General features: G+C 36.3%; 1 protein-coding gene across 1 annotated transcript in view; it reads left to right on the forward strand.

Moving 5' to 3' along the window:
* GPR158 (G protein-coupled receptor 158) overlaps positions 1 to 19352 on the forward strand; it is a 373712-nt gene that overhangs the window by 253885 nt on the left and 100475 nt on the right. Inside the window, exon 6 of the mRNA XM_058532588.1 lies at positions 294 to 362. Within this exon, the coding sequence (XP_058388571.1) occupies positions 294 to 362 (69 nt within the window). The remainder of the gene's footprint in view (positions 1 to 293; positions 363 to 19352) is intronic.

Here is a 19352-nt window from a genome sequence, read left to right on the forward strand (position 1 = left end):
ATTGAAAGGATCTTCTAGATAATGCTCTCATCTGCTCAGACTGTTCAGTGATTCAAATTTTAAAGAATAAAATTCCGTGAAACCACTGGTAGCATCATTAAGTCTACCATCACCTTTATAGTTAGTCTTTTTGCATATTTCAGTTAAGTCCACCTGTCTGAAATACTAGCCAATTTTCATTTATTTTCCCCCAAAGAATGCTGTTCCACTGGTTGAGGCATTGATGCAATAGCATAAATTCACCCATTCCTAGAAATGTAAATTAACAATGACATTTTTATTTTATTTTTTAGAGCATCAGGGCATCAGGCCTTATCCTGTTGGAAACTATCCTTTTTGGGTCTCTGCTTCTATACTTTCCGGTAAGTAATATAATTGTATTTTAAAAGTGGCCATTGTTTTATTTTGCTTAGGCAGTAATTTATATTTGTGTTTATATATATAAAACTGCTTATATATATTATATATATAAAATATGTTGCTTGTTTATATATCTATATCTGTATACAAGTTTATATATGTATATCTACTGCATATAGATATACATATATAAACAAGGCTTTACAGATATTTAAACTGGGGCTCTTACCTAATGGGGACCTTAGACAAGTTAGTTAGCATTTCTAAACTTTGTAAAATGGAGCTAATTATCCTTTTCTTCCCAAGTTTGTGAGGAGGGTTAAACGCTTAAGTGAGCTAGCATACAGAAGGCATGCTTGGTATATACATATAAATATTTGTTTCCTTCATCTTCCTCCTCCACCTGAATCAGAACTGTGACACACACCAACTAGTTAATGCTAAAAAATTTCAAATGGTTACATAGATAAATAACTAGAATAAAATAAATGTGTATGTGGTGCTAGTGGCATAGATAATCATAGAGGACTCTTCCTATCACACCAGTAACATATCTGCAACCAGAAGGTAAGTACTGAGTTTACTAATTCAATTCAACCAACATGTATTCAGCAGTTACTGTATCATGATGCTAATTTTGGGGAATACTCTGTGACAGAGATAAACTTGATTTCCTCTCTCAAGAAGCTTAGAATTTAGAGGAGGAGATGAGTAAATACAGGCAATTATGATACAATGTGACAAAAGCTAAGAGAGTGGTAAGGGCAGGATGCTGTGGAGGCACTTAGAGGAGACACCTAAGCAAGTCTAGGGAATAAAAAATCACTTGACTGAATCTAAAAAGTGAATAGATGTTACAGAAGGAAAAAGTAGGGCTGCCAGGATACCGTATTCTTACCTCAGTAGGTTTTCTCTTTCAGCCTTCCTTGTTGATTCTTAATCTTCTTTCCCATCTCTTAATACTTGAGTGCCTAGGACTCAGTTCTTGTAGCTCTTCTTAATCTACACTTTCCCTTGGTGATCTCGTCTAGCCTCAAAGCTTTAAATACTATTTATGTGCCAGTGACTCCAAAATTTATATCTCCAGCCTAGACATTTCCACTGAGCTCCAAACTCATATTCATCTGTTTACTTGACAACTCCACTTGAAAGTCCAACAGAATTCCATACCATGTTCTTAGCTATCATTTTCTTAGCTGAGATAATGATCTTCCTTGCCTCCAAAGTCAGTCTCCCCATCTCTGTTGATGGCAACTCTATCCTTCTAGTTACTGGGGCCAAAAACCTGAGAGTCATCCTTGGCCCCTCTCTTTCTCTCACGTCCATCAGAAAACACTTCAAAGTACAGCAAGAATGTAACCACTCCCTGCCACATGCTGCCTCCCTGGTCTAAACCATGATCAATCTCTTCTAGATTATTGCCATAGTCTCTTCCTGGCCTCTCTTCCTCCGTGCTTACCTCCTACAATCTGTCTATTTTCAAAATATCAGCCAGTTTCGAGACCAAAGTTATACCATGGCACTCCTCTTCTCAAAAACTCCTAAAGGTTCCCCATTTCACTTATAGTAAAAGCCAAAATTCTGAGAATGGTCTACAAGGCCCAACATGATTTGGATCCTGCTCCCTCCATTACCTCATTTTCTAGTCATTTTCCCTCACTCACTGTGTACAAGTGTTCTTAATTTATTCAGGTTTTCTACTTTCTGAATTACTTTTTATATTTCTCAAGATAGAAATTTATTTAGGTATAATCAGTTTATATTTTTCCGTAATATCATCCATATTACTTAAGTTTTCTAATTTACTAGCATAGAGTTATGTATAGTAATTAATAAGAGAAGCAATATACAAATGCAAAGACTGTTTATCATGCCTGGTACTCTTCCTGTATAAATGGCGTGTTGTACATGATAACGTTTAATCTTCCCCGTAGAACTACCAGGCAGGTATTTAACCAAAGTTATAGAATCACTCAATGAGGAAATGAAAGACCAGAAATGACTTTAATGATCTGAATAATAATTTTAATCATCTGAAATCTGTTCCTGATGCCATCATCTTTTTCCTGGAGCTCCGCTATTTTAAAATACATTTTCTATCCAGTAGCCAGAGGGATATTTTAAAATATCAAATCAATATCAAATCGAATCTGTCACCACTTCAATAGCTTCCCCAATGCTCTTAGAATAAAGATCAAAACTTTTGACGTGGTTTATGATCTTGTATAGAGTGTGGTCTTTGCCCACCTCGCCAGCCTCATCCAGTACCACTTTTCTCCTCACGTTCTGCACCTGGGTACGTTGACCTACTTTCAGTTCTTAAATGAAACACAACCTCTCTTATGGTAGGGTATAATAATGGCTCCCCAGAGATGGCCACAGTCCTCATCCCTGGAACCTCTGAATATATTACCTTACATGGAAAAAGAGACTTTGCAGATGTGATTAAATTAAGGACTTTCAGATGAAGATTATTCTGGGTTATCTAGATTGGCTAGATAAAGGGAAGCAGAAGAGAGAGAACCAAAGACATGGCATCATGAAAAAGGTTGGACTGGCTATTGCTGGCTTCGAAGATGGATGAAAGAGACAACAAGCCAAGGAATGCAGGCAGCATCTAGAAGCTGGAAAAGGCAAAGAAACAGATTCTTTCCTAGAGCTTCTAGAAGGAAGACTTTGATTTTAGCTCCATAAGATCCATGTTGGATTTCTGACTTCTAAAACTCTAACATAATAAATCTGTGTTGTTTTAAGGCATGAAATTTGTGGTAATATGTTAAAGCAACAATATGAAAATAATATGTCTCTTTTTTGTGTGTGTGTGGGGAAAATATATGCTTTTTTATTTACTTCACCAAATTTGAGATGAGAAATTTTCTTTTTTTGTTTTTATTGCCGTAACATTGGTTTATAACATTATGTAAATTTCAAGTGTACATCATTACATTTTGATTTCTGTATAGATTACATTTTGTTCACCACCCAAAGACAAATTACAATCTATCACCACACACGTGTGCCTAATCATCCATTCGCCCTCCTCCCTCCCCCCTTCCCCTCTGGTAACCACCAATCCAATCTCTGTCTCTATGTGATTGTTTGCTGTTGTTTTTATCTTCTACTTATGAGTGAGATCGTATGGTATTTGACCTTCTCCTTCTGACTTATTTCACTTAGCATAATACCCTCAATGTCCATCTATGTTGTCACAAGTGGCTGGATTTCATCGTTTCTTATGACTGAGTAGTAATCTGTTGTGTATATATATCACATCTTCTTTATCCATTCATCCCTTGATGGGCACCTAGGTTGCTTCCAAGTCTTGGCTGTCATGAATAATGCTACAGTGAACACAAGGGTGCATGTATCTTTACACATTCATGTTTTCATATTCTTTGGATAAATACCCAGCAGTGGAATAACTGGATCATATGGTAGTTCTATTCTTAATTTTTTGAGGACTCTCCATACTGTTTTCCATAGTGACTGTATCAGTTTGCACTCCCACCAGCAGTGTATGAGAGTTCCCTTCTCTCCACATCCTCTCCAACACTTGTTGTTTCCTGTTGTGTTAATCATAGCCATTCTGATGGGAGTGAGGTGATATCTCATTGTAGTTTTGATTTGCATTTCCCTGATAGTTAATAATGTTGAATATCTTTTCATGTGCCTATTGGCCATCTGTTCTTCTTTGGAGAAATGTCTGTTCGGGTCTTTTGCCAATTTTTTAATTGAGTTGTTAGTTTTTTTGTTGTTGAGATGTATGCGTTCTTTATATATTTTGGATATTAACCCCTCATCAGACATATGGTTTGCAAATATCTTCTCCCAATTCTTAGGTTGTCTTTTCATTTTGTTGATGGTTTCCTTTGCTGTGCAGAAGGTTTTTAGTTTGATGTAGTCCCATTTGTTTATTTTTTCTATTGTTTCCCTTGCTTGGTCAGACACAGTACTTGAAAATATGCTGCTAAGACCAACGTCAAAGAGCGTACTGCCTATGTTTTCTTCTAGAAGTTTCATGTCTTACATTCAAGTCTTCAATCCATTTTGAGTTGATTTTTGTGTATGGTGTAAGATAAGTTTCATTTTTTTGCATGTGGCTATCCAGTTTTCCCAACACCATTTGTTGAAGAGACTTTCCTTTCTCCATTGTATACTCTTAGCTCCCTTGTCGAAAATTAGCTGTCCGTAGATGTGTGGGTTTATTTCTGGACTATAAATTCTGTTCCATTGATCTGTGTGTCTGTTTTTGTGCCAGCACCATGCTGTTTTGGTCTCTATAGTTTTGTAGTATACTTTGAAATCAGCAAGTGTGATACCTCCAGCTTTGTTCTTTTTTCTCAGGATTCCTTTTGCTATTCGGGGTCTTTTGTTGTTCCATATAAATTTTAGGACTCTATGTTCTATTTTTGTGAAAAATGTTGTTGGAACTTTGATAGGGATTGTGTTGAATCTATAGATTGCTTTAAGAAGTATGGACATTTTAACTATGTTAGTTCTTCCAATCCAAGAGCATGGACTATGTTTCCATTTGTTTGTGTCTTCTTCAATTTATTTCAACGATGTTTTATAGTTTTCAGTGTGCAGATCTTTCACCTCTTTGGTTAAGTTTATTCCTAGGTATTTTATTCTTTTTGTTGCAATTAATATGCCTCTTGTCGTAGGTATATTATGTTGTAGGCATATATTTTCACGTGCTTTTCCTTCAGTTTTGAAGAGTCTTCCTCTCTTCATTCTCCTCACATCCCTCTCACCAACTATTTTGCTTAATTAACACCAAGTCATCCTTTAGACTTCTACTTAAGTATCGCTTTTTCAAAAAAGCTTTCCTTGACTCCCAATCTGAGTCAAATTCCTTAAAACAACTTCTCATGGAATCCCACTCTCTTTCTTGACAACACCTATCTCAGTTTGTAATTATACATTCAAGGTACAATTATTTGATTAATATCATTCTCCTGCACACTCTGCACTCTAGTTCTGTGAGAACAAGGGCCTGTTTCCATTTTGCCTACTATTGCATTGGTAACGTTTAGCCCAGTGCCTGTCTCCATAGTTGAAGCACAGTAAATATGCAGTGAATGAATGGTTGAGGCTATACTTGGGTGAACTTAGAACTATACCCTAAACTAGTGGCTATTGTCCTGTTGAAGTAGCCTCCAATCTGCTTGATTGGAAGACTAAGAATGACGGTCCTTATTTATATTACTTTATTTAGTGCCTACAGTTAGGCAATAAGACACTTCTTAATGTTATCTTAGGGTGTTAGAGAAAGTTTGGTTTATTTTTACTTATAAGAGTTGTACTTATTCAAGTCAAGTAGTCATATTAATAAGCATGGGCCTAAAATCTGTAGAAGAATTTTAAAGCCTCTCAAATGGAAGAAGTACTCTAGAAAAGAAAAACGTTTGAAAGAATAGTAAATGTTAGGCTGCTAAAGCAGTTATTAAAGACTTTTTCATTGACTGGGATCCGATTTTGAAAGATATCTGATGGACCTGTACCCATGATGATATCAGACACAGAGAAAAAGAGGGGAGAGAAATGGAATTTAAAAAGAATAAAAAGACAGCACTTCTGCTTGATAATTCTAATATGCTTGGGAAGAAAAAATCAGAAAAGAAGACTTACCAAACAAATTCTGTCCAAGATAAACATTAGGATGCCTCATCATGTTGACTTCATGCTTAACGAGTTGTCTATTTCATCTTTCATAACATAAATTCTTTCAGTAACTGCTTGAGATATTAATGTGTAGCTCTGAAGTTTATACTGTGTACCTCGGTTTTAATTAAGTTTGTGTTCATGCTCTGAAGACAGTAAGGAAAAAATTATTCAATGAGGATTTGGATGTCACGTAAGATATACAGGGAGAGAAAGAAGATTAAAACATACTCTTGATTGAGTCTGGCCAGGAAAGTAATTTTATTTTATGTGAGGGAGTAGGAGACGGTGTCTCAGAAAATAATAGTCAAGTCTTTGGCCACATAGGGGTGTGTCTGTGTGCATGGATGTATGTGCATAAAGCATTCTTGACAAGAAGAGTAACTTGATATTAGACTAGGACTCATTGGCTTCCTTGGGTTTTGCAGAAATGAAATTTATAACTTTTGGCTAGAGTTTTTGCTTCAAAGAGGATCTCTGTATTAAGTGATAAAGGCAATGAAGTAAACCTAGCATAGCCAAAGTTCTAATCATTCAGTGATGTAAATGTGGTCTATACTTTTCTTTTTTTTTTGTTAAGTTTTATTTATTTATTTATTTATTTATTTATTTATTTATTTATTTATTTATTTATTTATCTTTGTGAGGAAGATCAGCCCTGAGCTACCGTCCATGCTAATCCTCCTCTTTTTGCTGAGGAAAACCAGCTCTGAGCTAACATCTATTGCCAATCCTCCTCCTTCCCCCCCCCGCCAAAGCCCCAGTAGATAGTTGTATGTCATAGTTGCACATCCTTCTAGTTGCTGTATGTGGGACGTGGCCTCAGCATGGCCAGAGAAGCGGTGCATCAGTGCGCATCCGGGATCTGAACCCCGGGCCGCCAGTAGCGGAGCGCGAGCACTTAACCGCTAAGCCACGGGGCCGGCCTATACTTTTCTTATATGTTAAATATCTTACCTACTTTCTTTGTTCCTGGTGTGGCCTATACCAGAAGTGCTCATGAAAGTTTTTCTGTGGTTCATTACAGTTTTTTAAAAAGCGTACTCGAAGAAAGCAGAATTGTTTTTAGGTCTGGGTAACTCCATGGAAGGAGGCTTTGGGGATATTCACTGTTCTACTGAGTTGTTATGCAATGAGCCTTTTCTTCTTTTTATGCTGCATATTGTTGTTCAGATTTGCAAGAATTAAGGTTATTTTTGTCTTTTCTAAGCAATCTTAGACTACAGACGATTTCATAACAATGCTTATATTGGAAAGTCCAAATTAGAGATTATCATCATTGTGCAGATGAGGACAAACCGAAATCTGACTAAATTTAGCATTGTTATAATTGGATAGCAGAGAGCTGAAGCGTTTAAAACATTTTCTTACAGAGTCTCAAAAGAGACTCATGATTCGAAGTCCATACATTTGTGAACAAATTATTAGCCTTTGTAATCACCTAAAAACTTTCATACAATTTATGAAAGAAAGAAAAAATAACTTTAAAAAATCAACTAAAGTGTATTTTTTTGTTAAATTACATAGAAATGACATTTTACAGATTATAATATGGATTGTAATTACTATTAATTAGTAACGTATGGATTCTAGAAATTTGTTTTTGATTTGACTGAACCACTGAGTTCAGCTAATAAGGTGAATTTTTTTCCCCTAATCTTGGTTATCTATTTGGTTGGCTGGTGTGCCTTTCTGTAAAGGACACCAGTACCTGTGTAAATCTAGTACTTATTTTCAGGTTGTCCCCCTACCCCAGATCCTGTGAAAAAGAACTGCAAGATAGAGCTGGAAGGGACATAAGACACAACTTAGTCTTTATTCAACCTCTGTTTTGCAAATGAAAGAAGAAAGGCTGAGAGAAGTTGCAACTCATCTAACTTTTCTCGGCTAGATAAGGAGGAAGCCAAGAATAGCATCCAGTCTCTTGACTCCTGGTCTTGCACTCTTTTTTTAAGGACTTGGGGAGATACAGGGAGACCTCACACCACAGTCAGGGGACACCGAGGTGACCACTAGGACTTGAGGAGATGCAGGGAGACCCCACACCCCAGTCAGGTAGTGTTAGGTCTCCATTGGAGTGGTTTCCTCTTACAGGTGCAACCTGGGAGAAGGCAGAGAAGCATGACAATGCTTCTAATAGAGGGTATGAATGTGAGATTCAAATGGCATTAAACTGGATAATCAGGGAGGGCCATGTACTCCCTCTTGGTCAGTCACCCTTCCTCATTAGGTCTCCAAGGAAATAAAAGGCACAGAGGATAAAACAGGGAACCAATTTAAAATAGCTTGAGGTTTGGCTGTAAGACCCAAAATAAAACCTCTATGAGCTCAGATGGACCATGTTGTTGAACCATATGAAATTTCTGATATTCACCATTTTACCTACAAAAATGGCAATTTTACATTTCAACCTAATAAATAACTCTATGAGACCATATCAGGTTGGTTTCAGTGGCACAGACCCGAAGTTAAGAGACTGTTTTTCCCATGATCAACCCAAAGCCTAAAACTAAAACTCGGATTATTTTTACTCCAGTGTAGAGCACACACATCATCCAGAAGCAGACAGAAAACAGCAGGATATTGCTCCCGTGCATAAAGCTTAAAGGGAGGGAGATAAAGAGGAGAGAGTTCCCAATTTTACTAGTAGGCCAGTGTTTCTCAAACCTCGGTTATATGGGGATCTTTGTAAGGAGATTTCTCCTCAACTCTCAGATTCCATCCTTAAGACACAGTTTTTTAAGCTGATCTAGACTACATCTTACTTGGTGTCATTTAGATCCATTTGGATTGATAAGAGAACAAAAGAGAAAAAGGAATTGGAAGGAAAGTTAAATACTAAAGAGCGTAGCAGTACTATCGAGAACACAATAGTGTGGGGATAGTTGTTTCATGCCAAGGTAGCTCAAAGAATATGGGAGTAGAAGACTCTTAATTCCCAGACTGCTAGAGGATCTCAGGAATATTGGCTAAAATATTGAGATCAAAAGACATCAGAGAACTAGACCACCTCCTTCAAGGGAGTTTGAAGAATGTGATGCCAAAACACTTTGTTCTTTTCTATAGGGTGGGTTAGAGGAACAGAAGCAATGGTTGTAAGTGTCCTGGAATTCCGTGTGGTTCCGTTTATCCAGTACAGTTCCTGTATTCCTCTTCCCTGTCAACCCCCCAGAGAGAAGTCTGATCGTCAGTGGGAGTGGCTGTCTACAGGCAAAGGCATGGAGCCTATTCAGTATGCATGTTCTAGGATATTTGGTTAAGAGTCTTGGGTCAGTGATGTGTCAGGAATTAACTAATAATCTTCCTTTAGCTGAAAGAGTTTTAATAAACTGAAAGGGCCTTAAAGAGTTGAGAATTGGACCCCTGGCTTTAGTTTGTCAGTAAAAAGCTAGTGTGATCGTCTTTGCTAAAATAAACACCATTTAGACTATATGCCTCTTAAAAAATACTTTGTTCCTTTTGTGAAAGATAATTACTCATTATTTGTAAACTAGAACAAAATTGAAAGACACAAAGAAAAAGATAAAAGATCAACCAAAGTTATCATCCAAAAATAATCATTGTTCACCTTTGATCATTTGAGACATCTGTATATGCACATACATAAAATGAAATAGAAAATGGGTGAATGGCGGAAATTGAGATACAGGTAAGATTACTCTGAGAGTTTTTAAATAAAAAATGTTAATTGTGGGGCCAGCCCAGTGACGTAGTGGTTAGGTTCATGTGCTCTGCTTCAGCGGCCTGGGGTTCTGGGTTTGGATCCCGGGTATGGACCTACACACTGCTCATCAAGCCGTGCTGTGGCGACATCCCACATACAAAATACTGGAAGACTGGCACAGACGTTAGCTCAGGGACAATCTTCCTCACCAAAAAAAAAAAAAAAATTAATTGTAATCTTTATTAAAATAATAAAGTGAAGCTGAAAACTTGTGAAAAAAAATTGAAAGTGAAGCTAAAGATATTACTGATTTTTAGATAAATGAATCTTTGCAACAAGCATTATTTGTTCTAAAAAATCTTTCAAAAATTAAAGAAGATTATAAAATGTTTCAAAAGTTGGATTAATTCTTTTTTACTTAGCCATGTTTCAACTTTAGACAGTATCACTTGACTTTAGCTGTTAACAGCAAGAAATTGAACTCAAATACAGATCCTTTGCCCCCTCCTCCCACTTTTTGATTTTTGTTAGTTAATAATTTTTGAATTGTTAGTGTTTGTAACATGTATATAACATTCAATTTTGAAACTATAATCCACACAGTTCTTCAGTCTTAGGTCTATGTTTAAATAGATTTAATGTTCTCCACTAATCTTTGTAACCTGGCTTCTTCATTCCTCAGTTCTTTATTTTGATTTGTCCCTTGGTTTTCATTAACAGTTTTTTTAATAAAAGAATAATGAGTTCTTGAGTTCTTATATGCTTGAGAATCTCTAGCCATTGTCCTTATCTAGGAAGAATAACTTCCCTGGATATAAAAATTTCGAGACACACTTTGTATTGCTTAGAACTATGTGTCCATTGTCTGAATATTTCCAGCTCTTGAAATAGACTGATTTCTCCCTCTCATGGATGACTTGATATTTCTACCTAGATGCCAATAAGTCATTCTTTAGTCTTGCAATTAAATAATTAAGCTAAGAATTACCTTGGAATTTATCATTCTGTATCATTTTTTTTTTTCTTGCATCATGGTGTTTCTTTTCAATATATGGATGTAAGACTTCTTTTATTCCTGGAATGTTTTTGAATCGTATCTTTAAATTTTTGTCTCCTCCTCAGGAGCATGAATTATGTATACACTGAATTTTCTTTTCTTTCTGCATCTGTAATGTTTCTAGTCATTTGTATATCTTTGTCCTTTTCCATTTTGTTTTGTGTGTTTCCCTTAAGTCTTTATTCCATGATCTTTACACTATTCTCAGTTATGTTTATTCTGCTTGGGTTGATTCTAATATTCCTTTAACCTCTCTAATGTTTTTATTTCATTTCATTTTCATTTTCTCCCCCTCCCCCAGCTTTCTTGGAGCAAATTTATCTCTTTCTCTGTTTTTCTTTTCTCTTCTTTGATCTCTAGTGTCTTTTTCTTTCAGCTTCTTTATCAGAGGGAGCATGTTTTCTGTAATTTCTTTGAGACTGTGAGAATTATTTGAACTTTTATCAGTTTTCTTGGGTAATGTCACTTTTGTTGTCCATTCTTCATCTGCCTTTCCCCCCCCTCCCCTGCCCCCAGTATTTAAACAAAGAGTCCATCCTGGTTTCTTTCTGATTTTTATTCATTTTTTATTGTGATAATTCTTTTTTATTGTGGTAAAATATACGTAAACTTACCATTTTGATGATTTTTAAATGTACAATTCAGTGGCATTAAGTACCTTCACAGTGTTGTGCAACCATCACCACTGTTCATTTCCAGAACTTTTTCATCATTCCAGACTAAAACTCTGTGTCCATTGAATAATAACTTCCCATTCCTCCTTCACCCCCAGCCCGTGGTAACCTCTGTTCTACTTCTGTCTCTATGAATTGGCCTATTCCAGGTGCTTCATATGAGTGGAATCATACAGTATCTGTCCTTTTGTGCCTGGCTTATTTCACTTAGCATGTTTTCAGGGTTCATCCAGGTTATGGCATGTGTCAGAATTTCACCGTTTTTATGGCTGAACAGTATACCATTGTATGTATTTATCACATTTTGTTTACCATTCATCTGTTGATGGACAATTGGGTTGTTTCCACCTTTGGGCTATTGTAAATCAAGTGGCTATGAAGATTGGTATACAAGTACCTGTTTGCGTCCCTGCTTTCAGTTTTTTGGGTATGTACCTGGAAGTGAAATTGCTGGATCATATGGTAATTTTATGTTTAACTTTTGAGGAACTGCTCACTGTTCTCTGAAGAGACTGCACCAGTTTACATTTCTACCAGCAATGCATAAAAGTTCCAGTTTCTCCACATTCTTACCAACACTTGTTATTTTCTGTTTAAAAAAAATTTAATAGCCAACCTAATGGATATGAAGTGATATCTCATTATAGTCTTGATTCACTACTTTTCATTTTTGAATGAAGCATTTTTTTCAGGCAGCTGTTTTATGAAGAATCATGTGGACAGCAGCAGGAGAAATAAATTGAGGCAGGCTATCTCTTCATTTTAAGACCACATGGAACCCCAAATTTAGGCTATATTATAATCTGGGGCTTTGCCTTCATCTTTCTCCACGTTTTAGTTCTAGTCGTCGTCTTCGCTAGTGTGTGACTTAGGTATATCAACAAAGATGGCATATCTTCAAATCTCCCTCCAACCCGGCATGACACTGTTTCTGCAGGAAAATTTCCTAGTTTTCTTTTGGCCCTCTCATGCCCTAAAATTCATTCTCCAATGAACAGATCGCCATTTCAGGACTGGAAAAATGCCTCTTGATTGAACTATGAAATGGGAATATTACAGCTCTCATTGTCTTCCTTCATTTTGATTCAACTATAACTCAGTTCTTGGGTCTTCTCTCTTCTCCCTTAGTGATTCTCATAGCTTAATATACTCTCTGCGTGCCAGCAACAAATAAATTTATATCTCCAGCCCAAATCTCTTTCCGGAATTCCAGACTTGTGTGTGCATCTACCCATTCACCGTCTCTACTTGGATGTCTGATAGACATCACAAACTTAATACATCTAAAACTTAACGCCTATTCCCACACCACCACCAGATCTCCTCTATAAGCAGAACGCTCCATTCCAGTACGTAGCAACTCCGTCCTTCCAGTTGCTCAAGACAAAAAGCTTGGCTTCATCCTTGACTTACCTCTGTCTTTTACTTCTCATATCCAGTTCATCAGGAAATCCTGTTGGTTCTGCCTTAAAAACATATCCAGACCCAACCATTTCATACCACTTCCACTGTTATCACCCTGCTCTGAGTCACCATCATTGAACATTAGACTATTGCAATAACTTTCTAATTATTCTCCCTGTTTTCCACTTTTGGCCTCCTGTAGTCTTTTTTCAACACAGCAGCCAGAAATCTCTTTTTAAATCTAAGTCAACTTTAGCATTACTATAATATTACTCCTGCTGAAAACCCTGCAATGACTCCCCATTTCATTCAGAATAGAACCTAAAGACCTAAAAGGCCTACATCATCTGTTCACCTGTCTCTTCTCTTTACTCACTCTTTTCCAGTAACGCTGGGTTCTTTGTTGTTCTCAAACAGGCCGGGCACACTCTTGTCTTAAAGACCTTACACTGGCTGTTCACTTTGTCTGGAACTCACTTCTTCCCATTATCCATTTGACAACTTCCTCATTTCTTTCATGTCTTTGCTGAAATATCACCTTCTCGGTGAAGCTCACCCTGTTTACCCTACTTTAAATTGCATACCACCCCACTCCTCACAGTACTTCTGATCTCTCTCACCCTGGTAATTCTTTTTGCATAGAATTTATCACTTTATATGTACTATATGACTTTTATTATCTTTATTTCTTACACATATTTATTTTTTATTTTCTGTCTCCCTCCACTAGAATTTAAGTCTACTCCTGTATTTCAGCACCTGGAACAGTGCCTGGCACGTAGTGGGTGCTCAACAAATATTTTCCGAATGAATGAAGATTTTTTCAGACATCCTTCATAGATTAACTTAGGGAATATGGCTCTTCCCTTGTATTACTAACGATGAATTTTCATACTTTTTAAAAATTCTTTTTTATGTTTTTAGTTATATTTTTAAATTGTAAACCTCTCAAGAGCAGGACCATGCCGGTTGCATCTATTTCCATCACAGCACATTAAAAATTTGTTGAATTGCAGTGTAATCCTAACTAAAACAATTACGCTCATGCGCATACACATATATAAATGTATAGCTGGATATCTCTGTCTTTATCTTTGTGTCTCTCTCTTTCTAGATCTCTGTCTTTATCTCTAATTTCTCTGTGGGGAGGTAGAAAGGAATCTTGTCCAATCATAAAGAGACTTTGATTCTAGCTTACAAAGTCTCTCGTGACCTGCCCCTCTTTGACCCTGTACTCCACTGCTCTCTGCCTCTCTCACTCTGCCGCAGCAACACTGGCCTCTCGCTCTTCCTTGAGCAGGCCTGGCATGCACCCACCCTACAGCCTTGGCATTGGCTGTTTCCTCTTCCTAGAGTACTCTCAACCCACATATCTCCATGGCTAACTCCTCGTCTTTTTTAAATCTTTCAGTGAAAGGAAGTTAAGGAGCTCAGTATTTCGGAATTAATGGGGAGAGGTTGATTCAAAAATTGTGACATTAAAGTGAGTATAAACCGCTACAATTGCAGAGAATTTCTAATGGGACCAAATGGAGACAGATTCAGCGATGATGTGAAGGCAGAAATGTCACAATTTGGCAGTAGACTAAGAACACTCCAAGTTATCCCAAGAATGCCTTCATAGGAATGAATGAGGAGATGCTGGCTCTAGTAATGATAGAGAATTTGACACTCAGATGGTTTGAGACGAAATATAAGAAATTGTGCATCTGCAGCAGTGGCACAGCTAGAACGTTTTAGCTCTCTAGTAGAAAATTATGAAATGGGTAAAATATCAGTTCATTTCTAATTCCCTCACTATAGTTTGTGAGTTAATGTCTTTGCTCATGGGAAAAACATGGCAGAAACTTTTTTAGTGGTTACTATTTTTCCCCTGATTACAAAAACACATCATAAACTTTCCTGTGCAGGCTCAAAAAACGTAGGTAATTAACTATTTCTGAAGTTTGGTAAGTTATTTTCAGTTAATAAAAAGGCTAACAAATTTAAACTTTAGGTGTTAGGTATTTTATATGATGTGATTTTAGAGAACTTTCATAGTCTCTGGGAAACATTCTCAGAATTGTCTGACATTTATATTATTAGCAAACTACCAGTACTGTGGTGCCCAAGTTTTTCTCTATGGTCTTATACATGGATAAAAAGATATGAAGACACTTCAAGATGTTTGAAAGATAATTAAGAAAATAACTACAAACAAAAAAACAGTCGTTAGAGTTGGAATTAATAATGTGTCCTGAAAAAATAGTTTCATCCTTAAAATTATTGGATAAAAAAATATTGTAGAAGACAGCAACACTATTTAAAAATGATAGCAAGCATTCTTTTAAAAATGACAAGGTCGCGTTTTGACAAGGTAAATTATACCATAAATGTCAGGGGCTACACAATGTCGCTCTGGAGGCACAAGTCAATAAAGTAGATATATTACTTAAAATAGCAAAAGAGGAAAAATATAAAGGCAGAATGCTTACATGAAATCATATTAATAAAAACCCAACCTCAAAATATCCAGAGCCTCATATGATTGAAGGAAGCGTTTGTACCTATAGCCTAAATTAGAAAGGTTGATGTGAACTTTTAGGAAAAAGAACAGACTGCTTTCCTAGAATAAATCAGAGAAGTCGATTTATATGTTTATTTTAGTTATACATTTATCTAAAAGCTGTGATTATTATACATCACTCGCTTCGTGTTATAATTTCCATAATATGAGGAAAATTAGACATTGTATTTTCTGAAAATATAATCACTATTGATGGACCTTTAGAAATACTTAATATAAATTATCTAAAGCAAATGTTATTTGTGATTAGATGTGTATAATCTCCATGATTTGTCTATCCTTGAGTATTTCAAATTGAAATTTATTTTGTGTGTCATCTCTAGGCTTCAGAGATGATATAAATGTGATTAATTCAAACATGATGTTCAGATGACATCCCAATCCAAACCCCACTTTCAGTTCAGCTTTGACTTTCTTTATTCTTTATACTTTCATTTCTGTAACCAGTATCTACTTTTCCTCATGCTTACGGAAAAGCCTGACAAAATTCAGCATTCCAGTCAGGCAACCCCGATCCAACAAGAGCTACCACAAATCTTTGAGACACTCTAATATCCAAAGCCTAATTTTAAATGTAATCAGCCTACAAGACAAAAAACTTCCTTTCTACAGTGGCTATACTATGAATTTGTCCTTCAGATAAGTTTGCTGTCCTGCATAGGGATTAATTTATTTTTCCATAATCATTTAAAATTTAGCAAAGTTCACATTAAAAGGCCATTTTCCTCCTTGATTGTAAATACTGGGCCCTCGTTCCCTCCGTGCCGACGATCTGATGGCCTTAAGGAGTGGCTATCCCAGTCAGGAACGTGCCTGTGTATTCCAGGTTTACACAGCCCCACCTGACCCGCTTTATTCGTATGGAGTAAGTTACTACCTGGCTTTCAGTATAGTGTTTGATTTTGCTGCTCCTAAAATTGAAAGTTTTGACAAGGAAAAGGAAAATCATCCTTCTTCTGACACCCACTTAAAAACTCCAATTCAAAAGAATGAAACTGTATTTAAATTAAGGAAGCCTCCCGTATGCTCCATGAGTTCCCAATGTGAAATAAATAAACTAAACTAAAAATAAAAATTTAAGGATGTAGTGCATAATTGTGAATATTTAAAAACTCAAAAGGTAGGTAACAAACAATAAGGTGGTATTAGGATTAGATAGGTGTCAGGATCAGGATTAGCTGCAAGTACCAAGGAACATAAGAGTAGAAGCTTTAAAAAGCTAAACTTTCTGTCTCCCATAAAAAGAAGTATGGAAGTCCCAAGCTAAATTGTGTTTCACAGTTACGGGGATCCTGGGCGATCCATTCCCTCCATCCCTCCATTACATCTTTATTCAGGAGGCAGGCAGGAGAAAGGGTGAAGGGGTGGGAGGGAATATATACTTCTCTTCCTTTTAACCTCATTAGTCAGAATTTCATTACGTGGTCACTGTTAGCTCCAGAGGAGGCTGGGAGATAGTCTTTATCTAGGTAGCGATGTGCCCAACTGAAAAACTGGGAGAAGGGATTTATACGTATTGTCAACAGATCTCATCTCTGCCATACATGTGGTTTTTATTTTCTTCTAGTTGCTAATTTGTTTTTTCTGCATTTCTTCAGTGCATATATATTATCTTTATAAAAAGAAAATAAATAAGTCAAAAGAAGTTCCATCTCTGACTATGCCTAGCCATGACTTTTGAGGAGAGAACTAAAGTTGCTGAGGCACTGATTATGCAACTCACAATACCTTCATTTGTGGGAAACTGCCTATCATTGTTAATTGTAATCTTTATATAGCTCTTCCTTTTCGTTTCTTTCACTTGCTGGGAAAGAAAGTAATTATGTAACAGATGTGACTCAGACAGGAAAGAAAGTCCTTATTTAATCTGTGGGGCTATTAGATAACTACTAAAGAGGAACTCACCTGAGGTGGATTTTCTCATATGAGTTTTTCTGGTGACAGCTCAATTCCTTTTAGGGTGCATTAATTTCAGTGGCTCAAAAACCTTTGGAAGTTATTTTAAGCTATAGTGTAGGCACTAAGTATAGTGTGCGAAAGCTGGAAAAAAGAAAAACCATGGTTTTACTCTAAGATTCATTCCCTTTGCTATGAGTTGCTTTTTTGAAAAAAGAAAGATAATGTTGCTACAAATTGCTAATTTCAATGTGTAACAAAATGCTTAGAATTTCTTTGAAGTCAGAGGAGAAAAGGAGACTGAAACTTTCATTGTGCTTGATACCCTAGTTATAAGGGAAAATAAAGAAACAAAATTTTTCTTTCAAGTGATTTTTCTAAAGTAAAACAAGATAAATACCTACGGAAATTTCTGCTTATCTAGAAATTAGAAATATCTCAAATGGGAAGAGTTGCTAAAGAAGTTTGTTTAAGGAAGCTTCACATTTAAAACTGTGGAAATTTTATCTGGAGCGGGGCTAGGACTGACTTTGGGCAGGTGGTAGTTATCATCATAAATATTTAGCCTTTGTCTCTATTTATATTTCTATTCCACACTTTTGAATTTTCTTAATCACTAAGTAGATGGCAGTGATGAGGTTTCATACTGTATAGAGTGATGATAGGAATTTTAAAAGTATTAAGAAGACATATTCTGAGAAACCATTTACAAATTGAATTTGTAGATATTATGGAGCACTGAATGAGGTACCAAGTTTTCAAAGAGTACAAAGGTTTCACGCCAGAATGCCTCTCTGAATAATTATCCATCTCAGGTCACCCCTACTCCCCACCCTACCCTTTTCACCTGTTCCACTTCTCATTATCTTTAAGGTCTCAACTTAAACTTCAGGTTCCTGGGGGAGACTTCCTTAAACTGCTGCCCCCTCTTCGATCACCTTCTCTTTCTTCATCTGTCCCCACCTCACACCTACACTCGAGCTTGGTGTATATGCAAGGCTACATCCATATAACATATAACACACAGCCCAAAAGTACTACTTCTAAATACATACTTTAGAAAAAGACTCACACTTGTTTATAAGTAGACGTGTTTAAGGATGTTCATAGTGAAAATTTGTGGGGGAGGTCCTAAATATCCACCAATTAAGCAAAGAAAATAAATACATATTAATTTTAAAAACTTTGGAAACCAACAAAAAACATGAAGAATTGAACTTGGTGAAATTCAGGGTGGATTTTCAATATAAGTATATATGATATATGCACTATGTGTATGTGCCAAAAATTATCATGGCTCAATTACTTTAGTTGTTTTCCTATAAACCCTTTACAGAAGCTTTATTGTTCACCAAATACTTGTTTCTTTGCATTTCCCAGTCTGCTTTGCAGTAAGTTTGAGAGCCATATGAGCAGATCTGACAATGAAAAGTCCACAGTGGTTTGTAAAAGGGTTAAGAGCCAGTGTGTCTCCTCCATCTTTCTCTGTCTCTGCTCTGTCAGTTTGGGAGGACATGTTTTCTATGTGGGGTGGCTGCAAGATGGAGGAGGACTGCCTGAGACCCACTGGACTTTGTAAGAGTGAGATAGGATAGCCTTGAAGTTACTGGGACTTCCGAGTTTATTTGTTCCTGCAGCTTAGCCTTGTTAAACATCGATTAATAACTATCTCTGAGTAAATACATATTTCTCAAAAATGTTGAGCTAAATTATCATTTATCACTCACTATAACCTCCCTGGGTTCTTCCTGTATTCCCAAAAGTACTCAAATTTATTCTCTAATTTTTAATGTAATTTTTAATATTTTTTTATTATAATGTTTATTTTTAGAAAAGTTAGGAACTGAAGATAAGTATAAATATAGTAAACATTACCCATAATTCTACTACAAGGATAACTTGTTGACAATTTCATTATTATCTTAGCTTCCTAAATATATATTTGTTCTTCATATCACTGAGACACATTCTATCTAAAAACTGTTTAGCTTGCCATTATGTGGATGGACCAAAAATGCATTTAACACATCCCCAATTGTTGGACATTTATGTGGTTTTCTTTAATTG

Source organism: Diceros bicornis, chromosome 36 (genome assembly GCF_020826845.1).
Source record: "Diceros bicornis minor isolate mBicDic1 chromosome 36, mDicBic1.mat.cur, whole genome shotgun sequence".
Lineage (NCBI taxonomy): Eukaryota > Metazoa > Chordata > Mammalia > Perissodactyla > Rhinocerotidae > Diceros > Diceros bicornis.